The 20,260-nt window shown below is 48.0% G+C and overlaps 1 protein-coding gene across 1 annotated transcript in view; it reads right to left on the bottom strand.

Annotated features, from left to right (window-relative positions):
* LOC119446510 (uncharacterized) overlaps window positions 1-20,260 on the bottom strand; it is a 329,517-nt gene that overhangs the window by 122,546 nt on the left and 186,711 nt on the right. The window contains 2 exon segments of the mRNA XM_037710951.2: window positions 9,560-9,676; window positions 10,591-10,692. Of these exon segments, the coding sequence (XP_037566879.1) occupies window positions 9,560-9,676; window positions 10,591-10,692 (219 nt within the window).

Consider the following 20,260-nt stretch of genomic DNA (forward strand, 5'->3'; position numbering starts at 1 on the left):
CAGAGAGAAACGCCAAGGCAGGGACGAAGAAGTAGAAGAAGAAGAACGCATACACGTCAGGCCATTATGTATCGCGTTACGAAAGCGCTTCGCGATTGATCATAACAGATGTTGCGCCCGCAAACTCTATATAGTTATATATATGCGCGCGAGAAATAGCTTCACTTGCGATTTCTCGTCGATCCTTATCGCGTGATTGATGCATCTCGCGAATCAAAACACTGGTCGCGCATTACGGATCGGGTTGCGCGCGCTCCTCGGCCATCGCACGAAGGCAAACGCAAGAGCGGTCACGTTCGGAAGCAATCACCGCCTTTACTGAACCGCAAGAAGGGATGAGATGAGAGAACGTTCGTATACGAAGCAACGATAGATAGACTTTTTTGTGGATGAGTTATGCGTAATATCGTTCACGTAGCACACACGCCTTGGATAGATAAGCTGCAGGTAGGCAGCGCAGCGGTTGGCGCGAGTGCATTGTGTGTGTGTGTGAATGCGTCTGGCGGTCGAATCTTTGGCGTTACCGATGCCCGATCTCGCTATCGTTCTAACGGTTACGACGGCCGTGATCAGATCACTTTGACGGCTCTCGTATAGCGGTTCCGAGGCTCAATCAACTCAGCTCAGCCCACTTGCGGATGCACGGTGCTCCGTATGCACAACAAGGCCGCCCGATCGTAGGCGAAACACGTCGTTAATATTTAAGCGCTACCATCAGCCTGAGTTTGTAATTATTCATTCACATTCAAGCGGCCCCCATCAGCTTTCATTTGTAACATTATTGGCTGCAGGAGAACCACCTTTTTCTCATGTTCACGCTGCACGTCATGCGAGCCCCTTTCTCCTCATAAATTTCGATAAGTTCTAAGTTATATATTCGATAGAATAATACTGAGTTGGTCTTTCCTTATTGAGGACGACCGGTTGCCCGGACTCAAGTATGGCGCACCTCAGTCATACAATTAAAGCGGTCACGACAGTTCAATTTGGAAATTTGGTTTTAAGCATCATGTCTGTCCATTATCTTTTACGCGAAGCGAATGTTATGTTGACTGAATACTCGGGCGTTCCCTAAAAATAACATACCCGGCACATCCTATACGTGACGCTCGCCCCAAAATCCTCAAACTAGTCTCAGCATCGTTCCACGTGAAACAGTGTTCGCAGGCACCCGTGGTGTCTTTATCCTATAATTCACGTACTCTCTATTACAAATGCAATGTTGCTTCGGAAGGGAAGATTTATGTTGCTTCGGTATATGGGCTAATGCAAAAGCGCCCTAATGAAAATCTCGCGTCCTTCTAGGCCGCTGCGGGCATAGCTTGTCCGGGCGATCAACGAAGAGCAACGCGATAGCGTACGGCTATTTTTCGTTTCCGTCGAAACATTAGACCGAGAGATATCGCAGATACGTCAGCGCAGGTCCACCGGTTTCGCTTGAGGACAACGTTAATAAAGGCGTTCGTTCGATCAATCATGCACCAGCCGATAATCTCGCGCATACGACTCCACCTTGCATCGTTTGTCGACGCCGCGTTTGTGGACACACACACATACCCCGCTCCCGCTGGTAAACCCTTCCGCGATCCCCGACCGAAAAAATAAACGAGTGAAGCATAGCAGGGAGGACGACGATGATGAGCGTCCCTGCATAGCACAGGTAACAGTGCACGGGGGTTCGGGCACGCAGTGGCTTCACCGGCGGTCAAGCCACCGCCAGGAGCCTTCAACCGGTCTCGCTCGCTCGCTGCCGCGTCTACGCCCTTTTTCGCCGCCCCGACGCCGTTGGCCCCTCGGGACAAATCCAACGGCGCAGCCCCCGGAAGTACGGAAGGCTCGAAAGCCTCGCTGGTGCTGCACGAAGAAAGGAGGAATACAAAAAAAAAAAAAAAAAAAAAAAATGAAGAAAAGGCGCGCCGAACGTCGTCGCCACCACCTCCGGACACTGCCGGCAGCTCCGCTCTTTATTTGCTCGCCTCTTCCTACACGACCGCCGGTCGACGCGGTTCCGCCGTTTGTTCTCTCTTGACCGAGGGTGCAGCGCGGTTAAAGGGGCGAGTAAAGAAAGGAAAGAAAGTCCCATCCCCATTTACGACTATAGCCCGCGTGCCAGCGCGCTCCTATAGCAGTGGCCGGACGAAAGAAGGGCCGCCGCGGAAGGCACAGCTGCATAAAAGGCGGTGCCTTTGTGAGTTCTGCATAAGGGAACTCTGGTGAAGGGTTTAGCCATTCTTTTTTTTTTTTATCCTTCCCTCTCACTCTCTTTCCAATTACAGCCGTGTATTACCGCATAGTTGCGCTAAAGCTGTCGAAGATTTAGGGGCGTCGACGTAACAAATCTTGTGGCTGTGTATTTCAGTTCACCCCGCCTCCCTGTCGACGCGAATAGGCGGCAATAGTCTCTGTGGCTTCGATGCAAGAGCGTCGAAATCAATAAAGTGTTGTTGTTGTTGTTCCGAAGGTTCGTGGACAGCAGGCGCCTACAGACGGGCGCCGGATGAGAAAGCTTGATGGTATTAGAATTATAAAAGAGGATGATATAAACCTGCTTCATTTGTTCCATACCAATAATGTTACTTGGAGAAACAGAACGAAGGAAATGGTATAAGTGGGCTTAAATAGGCCGCGTGGGCGTGACCCGCCCGCCTTAACCTTTCAAGTACATTCCCGGCTGTATTACGCGCATGCAATGCGAGGTACTTAACGCAAGGACGCTGACCCTAGTCGACTTGTATTCATTCATCATCCGGGGTAGCAAGTATCTGTCGGTAAAGATACAAACTTGCCATTTAACGCGGAAGAGCGCACATTTAGTCCATAAGGCAAGGCCAGACATACGAGGCCAGACATACGAGCGAGTTGTATGAGGCACATACAACTCGCTAGCGCAGTGGCCCGCAGGAAGAAGGATCAGTGGTAACGACGGGTTCAAATTTTCAGTTAACTATACCGAAGTCGCAGTCAGTCACAGCAGACAAATGATGCTTAAGGGAACTGCTGTGTTCTATCGCAACGGGATATACTGTCGCGTTATATCATAGTGCTTTCGATACATCACCGTGATTCACCCGCGCATCGCATTTATGTGCCAGATATTTCCAACAGCGCACATATACTGCGACTATAAAAGAAGCGGCGAGCCAGTATTTCATAATAGATTACACTACCAGGAACCTTGGCACACCGGGGACTTTCCGTAGTTACAGCATAGATTAGCAACGCACCACTCGTCCTGAGCGGTTTCCCTTGTTTTCGTGTCGTGTAACTTTCTACGCTGTACTGGCAACGACTACCCGCATTAACTACACACGTGGGCGGCGGCGTGTCACGGTCGTAGTCGATTCACCCAGGCGTGCTACCATCATCCCAGTGCAGTCAGGTATAGAATAATAATAAAAAAAGAAAGACGATAATGGACACGGATTCTTCCATGACGCCCCCGCGGCGCCAGTAATTTTCAACAATATACACGTGTCTTGGACAAACCTGCTGCTGGTGCTGCAGCTGCTGCCGCGAGGGAGTCCGTCGAGTCTTTATATGCCGCCGTATCCTGTTTATTAGTAATAGAGCTGTCACACAGGTGAACACGCCTTCTGCTTCGTAGAGTTGTCGTTTGCCATTTCATTTCCTTTGCAGACGCGTCTGTCAAAGCCGCAGGCGCACCGCGACGCTGCAGTCCACGTGGCAGTAAAGCCCCTTGATAATTTACGTGGCAGGAAAAGGCGTTCTCCCCATCCTCAATAAAGGAGGAGCGGAGAGAGAGAGAGAGAAAGGAGTGGGAGGGCTTTTCCTGTCTCCGATGCGTCTCCCATGTTACGAAATGCGGCGGTCGTTTAGCGAGGAACTCCTTTTCTTCTCGAATTCTATCACTCTTTTCACCGTATCGCCGGTAACGCGTATACGAGGATAAAACTTGGGCTGTTGCGTAAGCAGTCGACAGTCGTCAAGGTTACGGCCACGAAAGACTCGCGACTAAACTGCAGCTGGCAGAAAAGACGACAGGCACAAGCAATGAAGCGCAAACAGGGCACTACGTGTATCCATCGCAGTACCATATGTCCATCGTCCTTCGCGAGCATAGAATTTTCGCCACGGCTCAGAGCCGCTTCGCCCAGTTGTCGGTTCTATTGAGTGAAACCGCGACGCTTTAAAGACCCCTTCTTTCATTAGTGGTCATCGTTCCTGTTCTGTCCGGCGCCTAACTAAACTGAACATAACTAACATAAACATAACTAAACGACCCGGCGTCATTAGAGTGACCTATTCAAAGAGCGTTAGAAAACTTCAATGACAGTGTTACTGTATCTGTGTATTAACACATAGGAAATATTTCAACGTTCTTATTTATCTTGCATTAATCGACTGACACGATTGATTGACTTGTGCCTAATTGCTGAAGCTTCAAGTATTTTGCTGCGTTTTTCCCCTCCTATATTGATTGCTTATAGCAAGGTTGCAAAACGTGCTTTATAGTCGAATTAAAAAAAATAATTGCCTCGGTGTTATCAGTGTTGCACATTTGAATAATTCCTTGCTTGTGTAGACGCCGGTGGTATAACAGTTGCCAACATCTTCAATTTCATCCAAATAAATCAATCAATCAACGACCCGATCAAGAAATAAGCACGCACCAACGACTATTCGAGAGGGCTACTACACGGGTTGTTTCACAACGTGTGCGCTTCCGTAAAGTTTAAAAAAGCGCTCTTCGGGAACCACTACTGGCCTCTCCCACGAGCTATAGGAAAGATACACGTCCCAACGCGTCGCAACCGCAGACCTCCCGAGAGGCCGCAAGTGCAAGTGTACGAACTTTCTGTTTATTTCTTCTTTCTCTCTTTTTAAATTTTGATAATGTTAAACTTCCCCGAATAAGTGAGCACGATCCATTTCGGCTGCGTAGGAGTGCAGTACATTATTTTCCGGAAGCGAGAAATGACTTAGGGCCGCGAGAGACGGCAAGAGAGAGAGAGAGCGAAAAAAGAAAAAAGAAACTAATAGAATCACGTCAAGCTGCGCGGAGGCCGAGCAACCGCCTAGAAATTGAAAAAAACTTGGCGCTCCTGCCACCACTAGACCCGGGTGAGGCAGTTACTGCGCCGGAGATATGTGGCCACAGCCATGACAAACGGCTCTCCCAATCGCCGCTGCCTGTCTCTTCGCCGCAGTACACGGGTGCACGCAGGCGATGCGCACGGCACGCGGAAGCGGCCTCGCAAGGCGCGGAGGGGGACGAAGAGATGCCGTCTTTGTTGATGACCCCGTCGTAGCCGCGGTCAGTTGCGACACCGGACTCCAACGTTGTATGCTTAAACAGCCCCACGAGAAAGGTGATACGTCGTCGAGGGTGGTTGCCCGGCGCTGATTGTCACTGATTGTCACTGATTGCAATTGGGGCGCTTTGAATGCGGCAGAAGTCTGGGGCGACTGCCAGCGACTGGCTATTAGAAACCACGTCAGCCGGGGGCGCCGGCTGCTCTACTATAAAGCGCCTCGATCACACCTATGCGCGAGATCAGGAAATACTTGCTCTAGATTGATCGGTATTACTGCAGCGTCTCGGAGATAGTCGTAGCTATAGTTTCACGGACGGCAGCTGCTGCCGATGCTGCTTCCTGTCACGCTCTTGCTTCGTAGACGGAGGCACGCGGACACGAACTATCCGCGACCTTGGGGAGGGGACGGACGACGGCGCGAAGGAACACCTCGTCCCGCGCTTGGGCAACACTCGGAGAAATAAGAGATGAGCTACGCGAACGCGGCGACGCGCTGGCGCGAGACAGTTAGGGAGAGAAGAAGAGGCCTCCTATATAGTTACATACTTTGCATCCGTTTCGGTGCGGGACACTTTTCACGCCGACTCGCGCACCGAGTCTGTGCGTGCGTGCGCAAGACGTGGGCACGACTGTACGCGTATATATAACCGCCGAGACTCGGCTGTCGTGTGCGAGAGGCTGTCCGAGTGGATCGCAGGTCCGCTGCGTCGGCAGGAGGTGCAGGAAGTCGTGCTCCGGCAGGATGGCGGTTTGCTGTTTCGAAACTTTGTATTAGCGCACGCGCGCGCCTCGGCATGCTGCTTACCGCACGGTCCGTGGACGAAGGAAGGAAAAAAAAAGAAGAATGCTGACGGAGGCGTGAGGAACGTAATGTACGAAGCGTGCTCAAGCTGGCGTTAGCCGATCCGTGTGATGGAGTGCGGCGATCGCCATTACGTTCGACGAAGGAGCCAAGCCAAGCGGATAGGAGTGGGTAGAGCTTAGCTGCTATACGTCGGGGCTTACTTCAATGTTGCAACAGCTGACTGCCAATCCACTAGGGCGTGAACACCTTCCTTGCAACGTACTCATTTGCTAACTAACTAACTAACTAACTAACTAACTAACTAACTAACTAACTAACTAACTAACTAACTAACTAACTAACTAACCGTTACTAACTAACTATAACTATAACTATCTAAATGACTGATTGACTGACTGGCCGATTAATTAGGCAACCAGCTCGCTAACTAACCAACTGTCTAACAAAGATGTAATAAGAGAGTCGCGTTCATCACGAAATATAATTATTTGTGCTTAATTATCTCTACGTAAGACAGTTATGTTCCCAATAAAGCTTACCCGGCCTCATAAACGCTACCGGAGTGCTTTGAAACGACCAATCAAACGCTTCATAACTAAAGGAAAAGCAAGCAATAACACTATTTATGACTAATTGGCAGACTAAATGGCGAACCAGCAAACTTATTTTTCACCTAAGCAACTGAACTACCCACTGATTAGCAAGATTACAAGGTAATAAACCCACGAGGCAACTGTATAAAAAGGTAATTAGCCAAGTCGGCGAGTAATAACCATACTCAGCCAGCCCACCCACTCGTCACTCACTCGCTCGACCACTCGAAAACATTTCATCATTCGTCCATGCCGAGCCTAAGGCGAGGCTAAGCGCTCCGAGAAACGGTTCGCGACTGGTAGGTAACCTTGACACAGGCGGTTAACACCAGGCATTAACCAGCGCGTTAAGGCAAGACACAGCCTCAGCGAAGTCCTTCATTTGCGTGCCTGTAACGAACGCTTTATTGAAGCTGGGCGAGGCCACGGCACGCGCGCCTGCAGTCAACTAACAGCGCGCCGTCCTTCCGCACGTGGTCGCGGAAAAAAAAAAAGAAGAATGCAAATGAGCTGCCGGTCGACGCGGTCGGCGTCAGGCTTCACTCGTGACGAGACGCGAGGCAATCAGCGACTCGTCGACCGCGACCCTGTCACGATCGGCCTCACGGATACGTCACTGTGTGTTCCGAAAGTATGCGCTTGCGAAGGCTTGACAGGAGTGTATACTCTTTTAAGAACGCTCACCTGTCCCTTCCTCCTTCCCAGCTGTTCAATTTCTGCTTGTTGCGGTTCCAGCGATGGCTGATGCTTCAACATATTGGCATTATCTATTAACGCTGTAAAGCAAGCTGAAGCAGGTTGTTGAGGCGTAGCGCTATAACTGCCAGCCACCGGCCAACGTCGCAGTCCAAAAGCAGCCGTAGGAGGTGACGCGCAGATGCCATCGCTGTTGTCGTAGTTGCTGCGACTCTTGTCATTGCGGCCATTGTAATCCCCGTAGTTATTGCGTAGCTATCAAATCATAAGGCTGAGCACATGTCCGCAGCTATAACGGCGCGGGGCGTATAGGCACGCGCTGAATTCGTGTGCGTAAACCAACGTGCCAATATCTTAAACAATCTAATACGCTCTTAGTTTCCTCTCACTTTACCTCCCCTTCTCCCCAGCGTAGGGTAGCAAACCGGATCTCCCCCTCTGGTTAACCTCCCTGCCTTTGTCCTTTATACTGTCTCTCTCTAATGCGCTTGTGATTCATGTAGAATGTCAATTAAGGCAAATTTTGTCAAAATGCGTTTTTGGAAAAGGATCCCGTTTCAGCTCCCGTCCGGGAGCGGAAACATTTCTTCACAAATCTGACCTTGGTAGGCTCTGCGTCTGTGTGACCCTTCCCGACAAGACGAGATAACGTCAGACCCTCGATTTCATCGATCTGACATATTCCCGTCTGCGTCCATTCCCGGCAGGCAGTGTCACAGGCTGATCATTCATGCGTTGGTACAGTTTACGCACGGACTAAAGAGAGAGAGAGAGAGGAAGGAAAGTGAAAGATTTTTTTTCACAAACTACATACCGTCGCTGTAAAACACCACCGCGCCTCCGAAAGGGGCGCACGTCAGCTCGAGTTCGGGATGACAGTATACGCAGGCAGCGCGCAAGGGGAAGATGTCTTGGACAGGAACAAGTTCAAGGCCCTGCCCCCCTCCATCCTCCTGACGCGGGCGAGGCCTATAGCGACGACACCGCTGCTGTCGCGCTTTGAGGAGGCGCGGCTTGCAATCTCGACATTCCACGCACCCCCGCTCTCATCACTTGCCTGCTATACCCGCCGCCTGCTGCGCCGTCGCGTTTAATTGCGTGCAGTGCCTGCGAACAGCGCGAATGTGGTCTCGACAAATCAACAGCGTGCTTATCCACTGCGTAGCGTTCAAACGGACGAGAACGACGTCAGAACAACGTTTCGATTACTGCTTCACCGTCCGTGAGTAGCGGACTCATTCATGCCGCAAGTCAATGCACTATCGCGTAATTCGACCTCCGCGCGATCCTGGTTGCTAAATACGCATTGAACTCGTATAGCGTTCGAGCCCTGCCAGCTTCGGAAAGGGCGTAAAATGTCTATTTCTGTGTCTCTCTTTCCGGTTGACAAGCAGTTGTTCCAGAAACGGCCCGTGTAATGGAAAGTCTGACCGCAGTTAATGCAACGAATTTCTTCTGTCATGTATACCTTTTCGGGTTGTGTCTGAGTGACGCAGCACCGCCTATGTTATCACCATTATTGGTTGGTACAGGAGCGGTGGAGATATGAAAGAAAATATAATCTAGAGAAAGAACAAATTGTGAAATTATACCGGCTCTGCCTTTTCTAGCTTGACAGAGATACATACAACTTACCGACTATAAGAGCGACAAATTTAGTCTCCCGGTGGTAGTCCACATTCTCTGACTACGGGTGCAATCTAGGTGACTTCGCGCGAATTCGTGAAATTCTAAATTTTCTTTCTATCTTTTCTTTGTACAAGACAGGGATACGCGCGACGATAGAGAGACCAAGGATATATTTCTCGCCTTTCGCATACCTATATACTGGTTGTTTACACCACCCGCAAGTCCTCTTCCAGTTTCAGCAGAACTATCTATCAGAAGTCTTTCGTCACTAGAGCTTTATCTAATGACGAAGGCCCGAGGAAAGTGTGCGCGCGATGACATAGTCCGCAACTCATAAATTCCCATCGGCATCCTTCTAAGAGCCAAGACCAGCATCTTCATTGCGATCGCTGACAAAAGCGCTTTGTGCTTTCAAACGAAGCGCAGGTGTCCGTAAACAGCCAGCATCAGACGATCCTGCTCGAACTGAAAACGATCAGTGCTGGCAGTTCGTTTCCACCTGTATTGTAGCCGACGGTAGCTGAAATAAAACGATAGGAAGGAGGCGTGCGTCGACTCACCGTGGCAGTCGAAGCCGTCTCCCTCGTAGCCGGGAAAACAGGAACAGTAGAAGCTGCCCATGGTGTTGGTGCAGTGGGAGAACACGTCGCACGGCCTGTACTTGCACTCGTTCTCGTCTGCACGCACGTACGCACGAATAAAAAGTTGGTCAGAAAACAGCGTGCTCATAACAAGGGCCGGGATAATTGGTTCGGGTTAAAGGGATGGACATTCTGATAACACAACGATAAAAGGCGCAGACAGGCACAAAAAATAATAAACGCTAGATTACCCACTTAGTATGGTTAAGATAAAGGTTAGACCCTTCTTGATAATAAACTCTTTAGCTTCCTCTTTGGATTCCGGCTATAGCAGTATTTCTAGGGCAAAGCAAGGTGTGTTACCTCATATTCACACACTATATATCCTAAGAAAAAAAAAAAAAAAAAAAAAAAAAAAAAAACTGGCATCAAAATATGGAGTCTCAAGTAATTTTCTCGACCAGAAATAAACAAGGTTGTACACAAATGTAACCTCGGTGTAATCCGAGTTTACATTTGCTCGAAAAAAAGCAGAAGAAAAAAAAAAAAGGGGGGGGGGGGTCTTAGGGAAGGAAATACAGGTATGGCAGTCAAATCACACGAATGGCGAATTACATTGGTGTATTTGTAGCACTTATTTATTTCCCCACGAATAAGGTAGTATTTGTTGACCGCAAATTTCGTTGGTGTTATCTAAGGGTACACATTTTGAAATATATAAAAATTATTCCAAATGGAGTAGGGAAATGAACCATAAATAATTGTTCCCGTAATCAAGGCGGGTGGTCTATCCAAGGTGGTGGGTGGACCGTGGCCGATACCGCATAGGCCTGACTGGCCGATGTTTAATTGCACGGTTACGAAAGTACAGCCCCTATATTTCAAAAGGCCTGCCTCTTACGTTTCTTCTTCCAATACGTGTGAAATGAAGAAAAGTGTACCGCCTCGTCAACGCTAGTTGACAGTGCAATTTGCTCGCACTTCTTCGCTACAGCGGTCGCTCTTCTCACCTGGCATTTCGCAGCCCTTGCCTCCGTAGCCATCGTTACAGTAGCACAGGTTGTCCAAGCAGGCGCCGTTCGTACAACGGGGCATCTTGGGATGGCAGTGATCTGCGAAGAAGGGAAAGGAGACGGCGCTTGGGTCAGTCACAAGCGAGAAAGACGAGAAATGGCGGGAGTGTCATTCTAGCTGCAGCTGGGTTACTACCCTGCAGTGAACAAAGGGTGAAAAGAGACAAAGAAAAGAAAACGAAACTAAAGAATCTTCTATAAAACTGCGACTGAAAGTACTTGATCTCGCAAGGCTGATCTATGCTACGCGCCTTAGTGACGCTGTATTTGTTGCGGCGCAGCGCTGTGGCGCCATGTAGTATACACTTAACGAATGAAGGTTGCTGCCTCCGAGACTTCCGTGCGTAACTGTGTGTATTTTACCTCTTTTTATTGTTTTCTTGATTTCCTTTTTTAATAATTAAATATATTAGACGCTTCAGACAAGCTGACACGAACCATACAGTGCAAAACTAAGTATACCTTGATAACGCAAGTAAAATTTTGCGTGATTACACATCTCGGAGGCTCATATGACACACAAAAAAGCTTCAAACAAGAGGCTTCACGGGCCAATGCAAACACTAAATATAACGTGCTATCGCAAGTAAAAAAAAAAGAAGAAGGAAAGACGGTACTGACGGCAGGTGAATGCATGCTCACAGAGGCTTGATAGTATGCATAGTATTGTCTTCCTTGCATATTTCAATGATTCAGAAGTTCTATTTTTTTTGGGGGGGGGGGGGAATGAACATATTAATGATAACTTCTAAGTAAATTCTTAATATATTTGGAGGGAGGAGGGCGCATTACAGCAAAGAAGATGAAAAAAGAAATGAGATGTCAACCTATACCAGCACATACGAGTATGCAAATATACGACCTCATCGATAAATGTGCCGCGTAGGAATGTGGTGCGTTTTCAACGGGTACCCGCCTCTTCAAAAGGCAAACAAAACGCACCTTCGAGGAAATCAATGCAGACGCCTGCCTGCCGCAAACCATTAACGCTCTCGGCAATGATTTAACTGACCGACCGACCTACCTGCGGCAAAAATCAATATTCGGGAGCCGCCCTGAGCAGCACAACGAAAGAAATGCAGTGGCCAAAGAATCGGAACAGGTGCGCGAGCAGATAAATGCGCGCAGCCGTGCCTGCCCACGCGCATTGCATGGTTGGCTTCGATGAGGTTACCCCGTTCACGGCGGTGCACGCTGTTATTAAGGAAAGGGGTGCAAAAGACGAGACGGAGATCCATTAGCCTCTTTCCTCGCCTCACTTCGCGGTCTCGCCAGCTATACGCTCTCCTCCTCCCCACTTCGGCACCTCCGGCCAGCATGTGCGTGAAGACGCGCGCAGAAGCCAAGAGACAAATGTAAACACTCTTCCCGTAATAAGCACCTGCATCTTGACACGGAGGCCAGGGGGGTGGGCTGTCGCAATCGTTGCCCCATCGATATATACACACACACCACGCCTGCGCTCGACTAACTCTTTCGTGGCGCACGCGAGGTGTGTGTAGGGCGCATAGAAACGGTGGACCGGGGGGGGTAGTAAGTAGTTCTCTTTAGGTGCATTTATACTATGGTAGAACTCTTTGGGTAACGAAATTACCCGAGGTGTGTGTGTGTGTGTGCGGACAGATGGTAGGTCCCTGTTCTGGGCATGGGCTCTGTTTAACACCTCACACGAAGCCTTTCACTATGTACTGCTTAGCACCCCGTCTTGGTCAGCTTTGGATCACGCCTCTACCCTTCGTGTACGTACAGCGGCAGCGCCGGCAGGTATCGACGAATCGAGCTTGGAAAATCCAGCTGCCTCGAAGAACCGCGTTCAGTATACATGTATAGCGTTACGGAAGCCCGGCGGACCTCGACGTTTCAGAGATCGCACGACGCAACCAACCTGTTTAGTGCGCGAGAGCGGTCAAAGAAACACACGCGGAATATACACACAGCTTCGGGCACTTGCATTGAGCGCTGAGCTTAGGTTGAAATGCTGAACTAAGTGCGCCTCGTAAGGCAGTTTGCTGTGATCCTTTAAGTCAAGGATAGGTGTCCAGATGACTGGATTGTGACATTTATAAATTACTTGCCACAATCTCAGTGTCGTCTTACTGTTCTCGGCATATTCTGGCTCTTCGTTTGCCCGTGCCCCCTCGACGTTTGACTTGTTCTTTTAGGCTTCTTCGTGCGCCCTTTGTTTTTACTGCTGTGGCACGCAGTATAGCCTCGAGCCTTTTCTCGTGTACGCGCTGACAGCTGTCGACGTCTGAAAGCGACAGCTTCTGACGCGGCTGTGCTCGTGTAGGCGTGTAAATAGCACGGGAGTGGTTCTTTCTCTTCTTCCGGCAGCTATTATCGACTCCCAAGAAAGAACGAAAGAAAGAAAAGAAAAGGAAGAAAGAAAGAAAAGAAAAGAAAAAAAGAGAGAAAGAAGGAAAGAAAGAGACACACACACACACACACACACACACACACACACACACACACACACACACACACACACACACACACACACACACACACACGACCACAATCGGATTCTACAAAACGTTCTCCTAAATTTCTGTAAAAGCGTAGCAGGCCAGAGCAGGCTATAGCTCAGACCGACATGTCTGCGCCTTTCTGTAAATAAATTTCTCTCTCTCTCTCTCTCTCTCTCTCTCTCTCTCTCTCGTGAGAAAATTTTGCAACACCCGCAGATCACTGACCGCCGAAGTTGGCGTATGTATCCTGCTTATGAAACCAAACAAACAAACGAAAAAAATCAAATGAAGAACAAAACTAGTTCGTAAGCCAGAGGAAGGGCAATAAACTGCACGAAACGAGCTGGCGCAGATAATGTGGATAAAGTAAGCAGTAGAAAAGCGTCGGGTGTGGTCAGAGAATTAACGTGACGCGCGATGACGACGTAATGATAAGCTTCGAAACCGCCGACTCATTACGCGTATGTACGAGCTGCGGTGGATACGCCTAGCTGGCCACGCGGTGCCGCCGTTCCGCCGTATCCCGGAACGCACACTTTCGTGTATCAACAAGTAATCGAGTTTATTTAGGCCAGGAAGAGAGCCATTTCGACGTCACGGCACCCAGTCTCTCAGCCCGAGTGAGCGCATACACGCGCCAATAATGGATCACCCTAACCCATTAAGGAAAGGGTCCGCGAGAGCAATTTTCCGGCAGCAATTTGATAAAAATTCCTGGCAGGTCGGGAAGCACTGCCACTGTAGACGCACTGTCGAGCAGGACGGGGCGTAAGAGCATGGCAAGCTTGGAAATTAGCCAGGTATTCTTCGAAGGGAGTAAAGAACGGAGTAAAAAGGGGAGCAAGAGTAAAAGAAGGGAACAGAGTAAGGGAGTAAGAGTAAAAGAAGGGAGTAAGAGCATTGAACGAGACAGACAGACAACACAAGACAAGGCAAGACAGAGTCAGTTAGTTAGTTAGTTAGTTAGTTAGTTAGTTAGTTAGTTAGTTAGTTAGTTAGTTAGATAGATAGATAGATAGATAGATAGATAGATAGATAGATAGATAGATAGATAGATAGATAGATAGATAGATAGATAGATAGATAGATAGATAGATAGATAGATAGTCACTGCGTACATCAGCGAGCATTGGCAAACACATTAGTCAAGAACGTGCTAGAAGCCAGGTTAACAAGTGTTTTGCCGCTGAAGCTAAGAAAAGAAGGTTTGAGAAAGAGGGGCGTTGGGTTTGAGACAAGGATTGAGTCACGTGTGCACGTTTCGCGTTGCTTTCAGACGGCTATACGTTAGAATAAATGCGTTGCACGCTAGCGGGGTCTCACGTACAAACGTTCGCATGCAAATCAACGTAAAATTACTTACGAAGTTTTTCCTTATACTTTTCGACCACTTCTTCGCGCTTTGCCCAGTAGTAGAGGCCAAATAATGTAAGCCACTGACATCAGAAGTAACTTTAAATTCACTTCACGGTGCACGCGTTTTTCTTTTTTTCTTTTTTTTTTTTTTTTTTTTTTGCCGGAAACTCGCAAACTTGCTACAGAGTGCCTCGCCGGCACCGAAAGGTTAGCCGACCCGCCTAACCGGCTAGGACCTCCGAGCTTGGTCTGACGCCAGACCTCGGCGAGCAAGCCGCTGGTAATTTCTTACACCACGGTTGCCGCGTTTCTAGCGTGCGTATCTTCTTCTTATTATTTTTCTGCTGGTTTGCTTCCTTCTCGTCGGTTTGTAGAACGCTAATTGGTGATTAATCTCGTGGTAAATAAACCGATGGGGGAGCATATAATTGGGCAATTTAAAACCTGTTCGCGCCGGAACCTAGCATATAGCAAAGTGCTTGTTGTACCACGGCAACGATTTCTTTTCTTTTTCTCTTTTTCTCGGTTCAGTTACCACTTATAGCACTAGCACACTTATTTTCGTTTCAAGTAGTAGGCATCGTAGTAGTATACGTTATCACCCAATTACCTAAATACCGGTGTAATCAGTTTACTGGGGCTAATGTTCCCGACCTTCGATGTATTCGCGGTCGTCGCTGCTAACGTTTATTTCACGAGTCGCGATGTAGGTACATCGTACACACTATACCGAAGAGCATTCGACTACCATAAGTGCGCAGACCGGCCTCTCAGAGCATCGTTAGGAAAATTACAGCGCTCAACAGCGTAATTGCATGGTAGGTGCGCGTTAGCAAATTCCACACGCAAACTTATAGTGTGGGGGGTCTGTACCAGTGTCTCTCTCTCGTGTATATATAAAAAAAGGAATACGCTCAAAGCTGAAAATTTACAATCACTGGTTAGGCGTGTCGTCAAAGGGCTCTCCCATGATCGCCTGACATTGATGCCGCATGTATGCTGCTACAAAGTAGTGCTTGTGGTGGAGTTCGATGTCGAGGAACAGTTTGCTATATACGTTTTAAAGTAACACAACATATAGATATATTTGATTAGGCCGGGTTAGAGGCTTTGAATGGTAGTGATGGTAATGATGAAAGGTTGGGAGATGGCTCCTGTAAGTGACTCTCTTCTTTTCGCTTTATGGAGAAAAAGATCGTGTAATGCACGGTCATTGCCCTTCCTTCAATGACCAAAGCCTTGTCGATCGCGACATCGAGAGTTCTTGAAGCGACAGGCCTTTCGCTGAGAACCTAGTACGCCTATACAAACCTATAAACAGAAAGTTCGCTGCTGCATCTTCATATGTCAATCGTTCGGCCTATCGGTTTAAGTAGTGCATAAGTCGTGGAAATAAGAAGACCCGCGCAAGTTAAACCTGCGTGTGTGCAATGCGTCTTATTCTCTCGTCCAGGTTTGTCTTGCACTCTCTTTGTACAAAACGCAACACCAAATTGAGCGAACCGCCATGCTCGCTGAAGAGTGGAACCATATAGCTACACCTGTAGATATCCGTTGTAGCAAGCTGAGGTCTAACTTTATGCGTGTTTATTTTATTGTTTTGTTTAGAAATAGCGCATAGATGTGCCATAGACATAGGTAATTAAATGCGTAAGATAATTAATCCCTATAGATTATCCACACAGAGTGCACAGAAAATAGAAATCTAGAAATTTGCTGTTGATGTCGATTGGGCAATAGGTGCTCTAGACTCCGTATATACTGCCAATATACATATTGTATAAGGATGTCGAAAAGAAGCTGGTGCTCTTCAAAATATCATACAACGTTTGGGAAGATCTGCGTAAAGTTTATAGTTCTTTAACTGCAACAAGTTTCGCGACTTTAAGCCACATTACCGAAAGAAAACATAGTGGGCGGTTAAGTGAGAGACACGTGAGCGAATCACGTTTGCTTACGTAAGCGCCTCACGTGTGTTTACGTGAGCGAGTCACGTGTGCCATGTGTTATCGTTGTCGCATGCCCTTTGCATTTGCAGGCATCGCCAAATTGGACTATTTTCTTTTACTTGCGTATAACGATGTATTTGTATACCTACAAATACATCGCTACTGCAGGTCAGTACGCCATTCTCGAGCCCGTCGAACTCGGTGTTCCAGAGAGAGTCAGCGAAAGAAACAGTTCACTCTGCGATGTGAAAAACGATCTCCCCGATAAGACCGACACTCCTAGAGGGATCGCTTTCTCATACGCAGAGGCCTAAGCTAAGGTGAGCTAAGAAAAATGATCTCGAAGGAGTGAAAACTACACGTTCTGCCTACCTCCACGCACATGAGGGGTGTAGCAGGTTAATGCAGAAAGACAGCGAGTAAGTTCCATCACACGTTTTTAAAAATAGAAAAAAAAAGAGAGAGAGAACTGAAGAAAAGAAATCAAAGAAAGAGTCGAGATTGCAAGAGCCTGCGGGGGTCTTCTTCGAAAAATGCTAGCCGGAAAATGCGGACACCCTCTTTTATGCTTGAATATGTATAAAGTGCATGCACATTGACCCAGCGACTCGAACAGAACATCGCTTGAGCGAAGCTCCACCAGGGGTCCGGAATTTGGGAGAAGCTGCCGGGTGAAGAATATTGTAGTGTGTTGCGGTGACTGCTTGATTCAGGCCATGGCGCCATCATTAAAGCATTTTTTTTCCTTCTCTTTTTCAACGCGGAAAAGCAAACGCATTAAAGAACCGGTGGTCACTGCGCAACGCACGGGAATGCGATTAATTAGGATATATATATCGTTGCCCTCACGACAGGCGCCGGAGATGAGGCAATCGGAATGGTGCCTTCCGGAACGGTTACAAATAGGGGGCGTATTATAAGCGAAAAAGATAAAGAAACTAGCGAGCAGCTAAGCGCTGTTGGGGACATCCCTACGGTTCACTATGGCAATCGTAGCCAAGCTTGCATACCTGGCATAGCGGACCGCGTACGTACACACAGGCGTAAGAAGCACACAAACACACGCACAAAGAGACATAGAAGAACACACACACACACGCAACAACACACACAACAACACAATATGTTTGTTGCTCCTTTCTCTACTGATTGCACTGCTGGCATTATCCATTAGCTCCCCCGCCATTCGGACACAGGTATAGAAAGCATAGCCGGTACACCGCGCATGCCCATAGAAACTCTTCGCGGGCTGAATCTTTGTCGTGCCTCTTGCTTTGTTTTTAGTTTGGATTATTTCGCTCTTAAAACAAGTCGTATATCAAAGGGTCGACATCCGACCAACAACAACTGCTGCTGCTGCTGCTACCGCTATCACGCTCTCTCCTCCAACCTCCCCACATTTTCTTTTCGTTTTTTTTTTTCTTACATGTTCTTCAACGTCGATCGGAAAGGGGTTCGGGGCTTGTGATAAATGGAGCGGCGAACGTGCGTAGCCCGGGCTAGCGACCATAAATCGCGGGCGGTGCCCCCTTGGCTTCTTCCGCGAAGTCTTCTTCCTGCAGTGCTGCTTTGTTAAACGACGGCTCTTCGTATATATGAAGATGGACGAACTATTTGCTCTACGCCCCGCGGAGTTTGCTTGGAGATCGCTATCGACCCTTGGTTCCTGCTTGCCGCGACGAATACCAGAGATCCCCCCCCCCCCCCCCTCCCCTTTTGCGCAGTCGTTGTCTCGAATTTTCTAATGGCGCATCGAGGGTGTCCTCGGAAATGCGAAATGCCACTTTCTCTATAAAGTTGGCATCTTTGAGCAAGACCGCGTTCGCGAGAAGAAAAAATGAAGAGATAAAAGTGGTAACTGCCTAGCCGCGTCTCGTCCGTCGTCTAGGCGGATTAGGTTACGGGACTACAATGGCCGAGCATGGCGCTACCGGGACGCCTGGTGTGAAGGACGGATTTACTGCGTATTGTAAGGCTAAATGGCCATTAAGTTTCCTAATAAAATTGCTATAGAGAGATCTCTGGCGCTTGCGATCATTCGGTTGCCATGGTAACGATCTTGGGAACGATGGGTAGTACTCGGACTCGGCCTAACCTTCAGGCTTGCGGCTTCAGACGTTCTTGTGGCTTTGTTTGCTACTCTTCGTGTTTCAGAATGTTCAGACAATAATGGGTAAATCATTTTCCGATAAATTCCTTTTCTAAACAGGCAAGATGTCTCTGCGCACATGCAAATTCGTTGCTAATTAGTGCACTTATAACGAAATATTCTTTGTAGAAAAAGGATCAATTTTAAAAGTGGCAAAGCCGTCTTAAGCCAGAAGTACGAAGTTTAGGCAAATCCACGTAGAGCCCCGATGACCATTCCCGTGCTGCCTGAACTCCCATACTTGCAGTTCCTATAGACACGAGCGTCAGGCTTCTTCTAGTAACTTTTGCAGGAAAGTCAATGTAAGCAGGCAAATAGCTCGCTGCTGTCACTGGCAAGAAAGAAAAAAAGTGTGTGTGTGTGTTTGAGGGAAGGGATGGGGGGGGGGGGGGGGGGGACTCTAATGGAGTGACTTTTCTCTGAAGGCAATGTTTTAATAAACTTGACCGAGTTGTTAATAGTTTCTTGGCAGAGGTTACTGTTCAGAACGGTGCACCGCTCGGAAGAGCAGTAGAAGTCTGTTCGTTTTGAATGTATATACGTACAGAGGCTCTCAAGTACTGCGCCTGCATGCAGTTTGGTGGAAGTTATATCGTCCTGTATTTTTTCGATGCCTGCATAGCCGCTCCGCAATGCGTAGAGAGGGCCGGTGGTCCACGGCGGCGGTATACCACGATCGCAGTAATTTTTCAACCGTCGTTGCTAGAGTGTGGCCAACTTTATACGGCAGCTGATGGCGCTCCGGACGTCATGCGGACGCGAAGGAGCTAGCGGGCACGGCCGTGCCCGCTAGCTCCTTCGCGTCCGCATGACGTGCGGTCGAAGAAAGTTGACGCGACCTTAACCATGCCCCATAATCTGTGACCAACTACTGGGAAAGTGGCGCCCTCTAATTTACCCACGTAAGCGTTTCGTCGTCAATGAGTTGGCATTGAAAAAATAAAGGAGTCGGAGGCTATCTGTTGCTCAGAAAATTATTTTTTTCCCCGACAAATGACGATACGCACTTTGTGAATCACGGTAATGACAGAATATCACCAGGCCGATAACATGCGAGCAACTGAGAACTATATACACCATACGTGTCCGATTCCACGCGATATTACAACATTGACACTTAGACCAAGAGAGATCAGAAGCACAGTAGAGAGTTGTATAGCTGAGCGTTTACGGTATACGCCCCGTTTAGATTGGTGTATTTTTACACATAAACTAATTGTCACATATACATACATGCAGTTCAATCTATGCAAGCGCATGAAGGTTATGTGCAAGTGACTATCTGCTAAAAGGGAAGTTGAGTTGTACAAAAATACTTTGACAGAAACAGGTTTCACACATACTTCACTATTTCAAGCTCGTTTCCTAGACCAATTACTGTGAGACGCTGACAAAAGCCGAATAAGCGTTGTCGTATAGTCAAGTCAATAAGAGCACCATTGTCTCTCAAGTTTCCTCTTCGGTGTTCGCGAAGTTAGCTAAAAAGAGATGTGACATACGAGAATAATTTCGATCATTAGGTAAAGAATGTTATCTCTGCCGTATGTCTTTTATATAGTTTATACTTTGATGTAAGCAACCAAAAAACTACTTATTGTGTTTTTCTTTTTTTTTTTCTTCTTTCCATTCTGAACGGAAAATGATGTCGCGGAGCTTCAGGGACAACACACCGCCAATGTGGACAT

This window comes from Dermacentor silvarum, chromosome 3 (genome assembly GCF_013339745.2).
Source record: "Dermacentor silvarum isolate Dsil-2018 chromosome 3, BIME_Dsil_1.4, whole genome shotgun sequence".
Lineage (NCBI taxonomy): Eukaryota > Metazoa > Arthropoda > Arachnida > Ixodida > Ixodidae > Dermacentor > Dermacentor silvarum.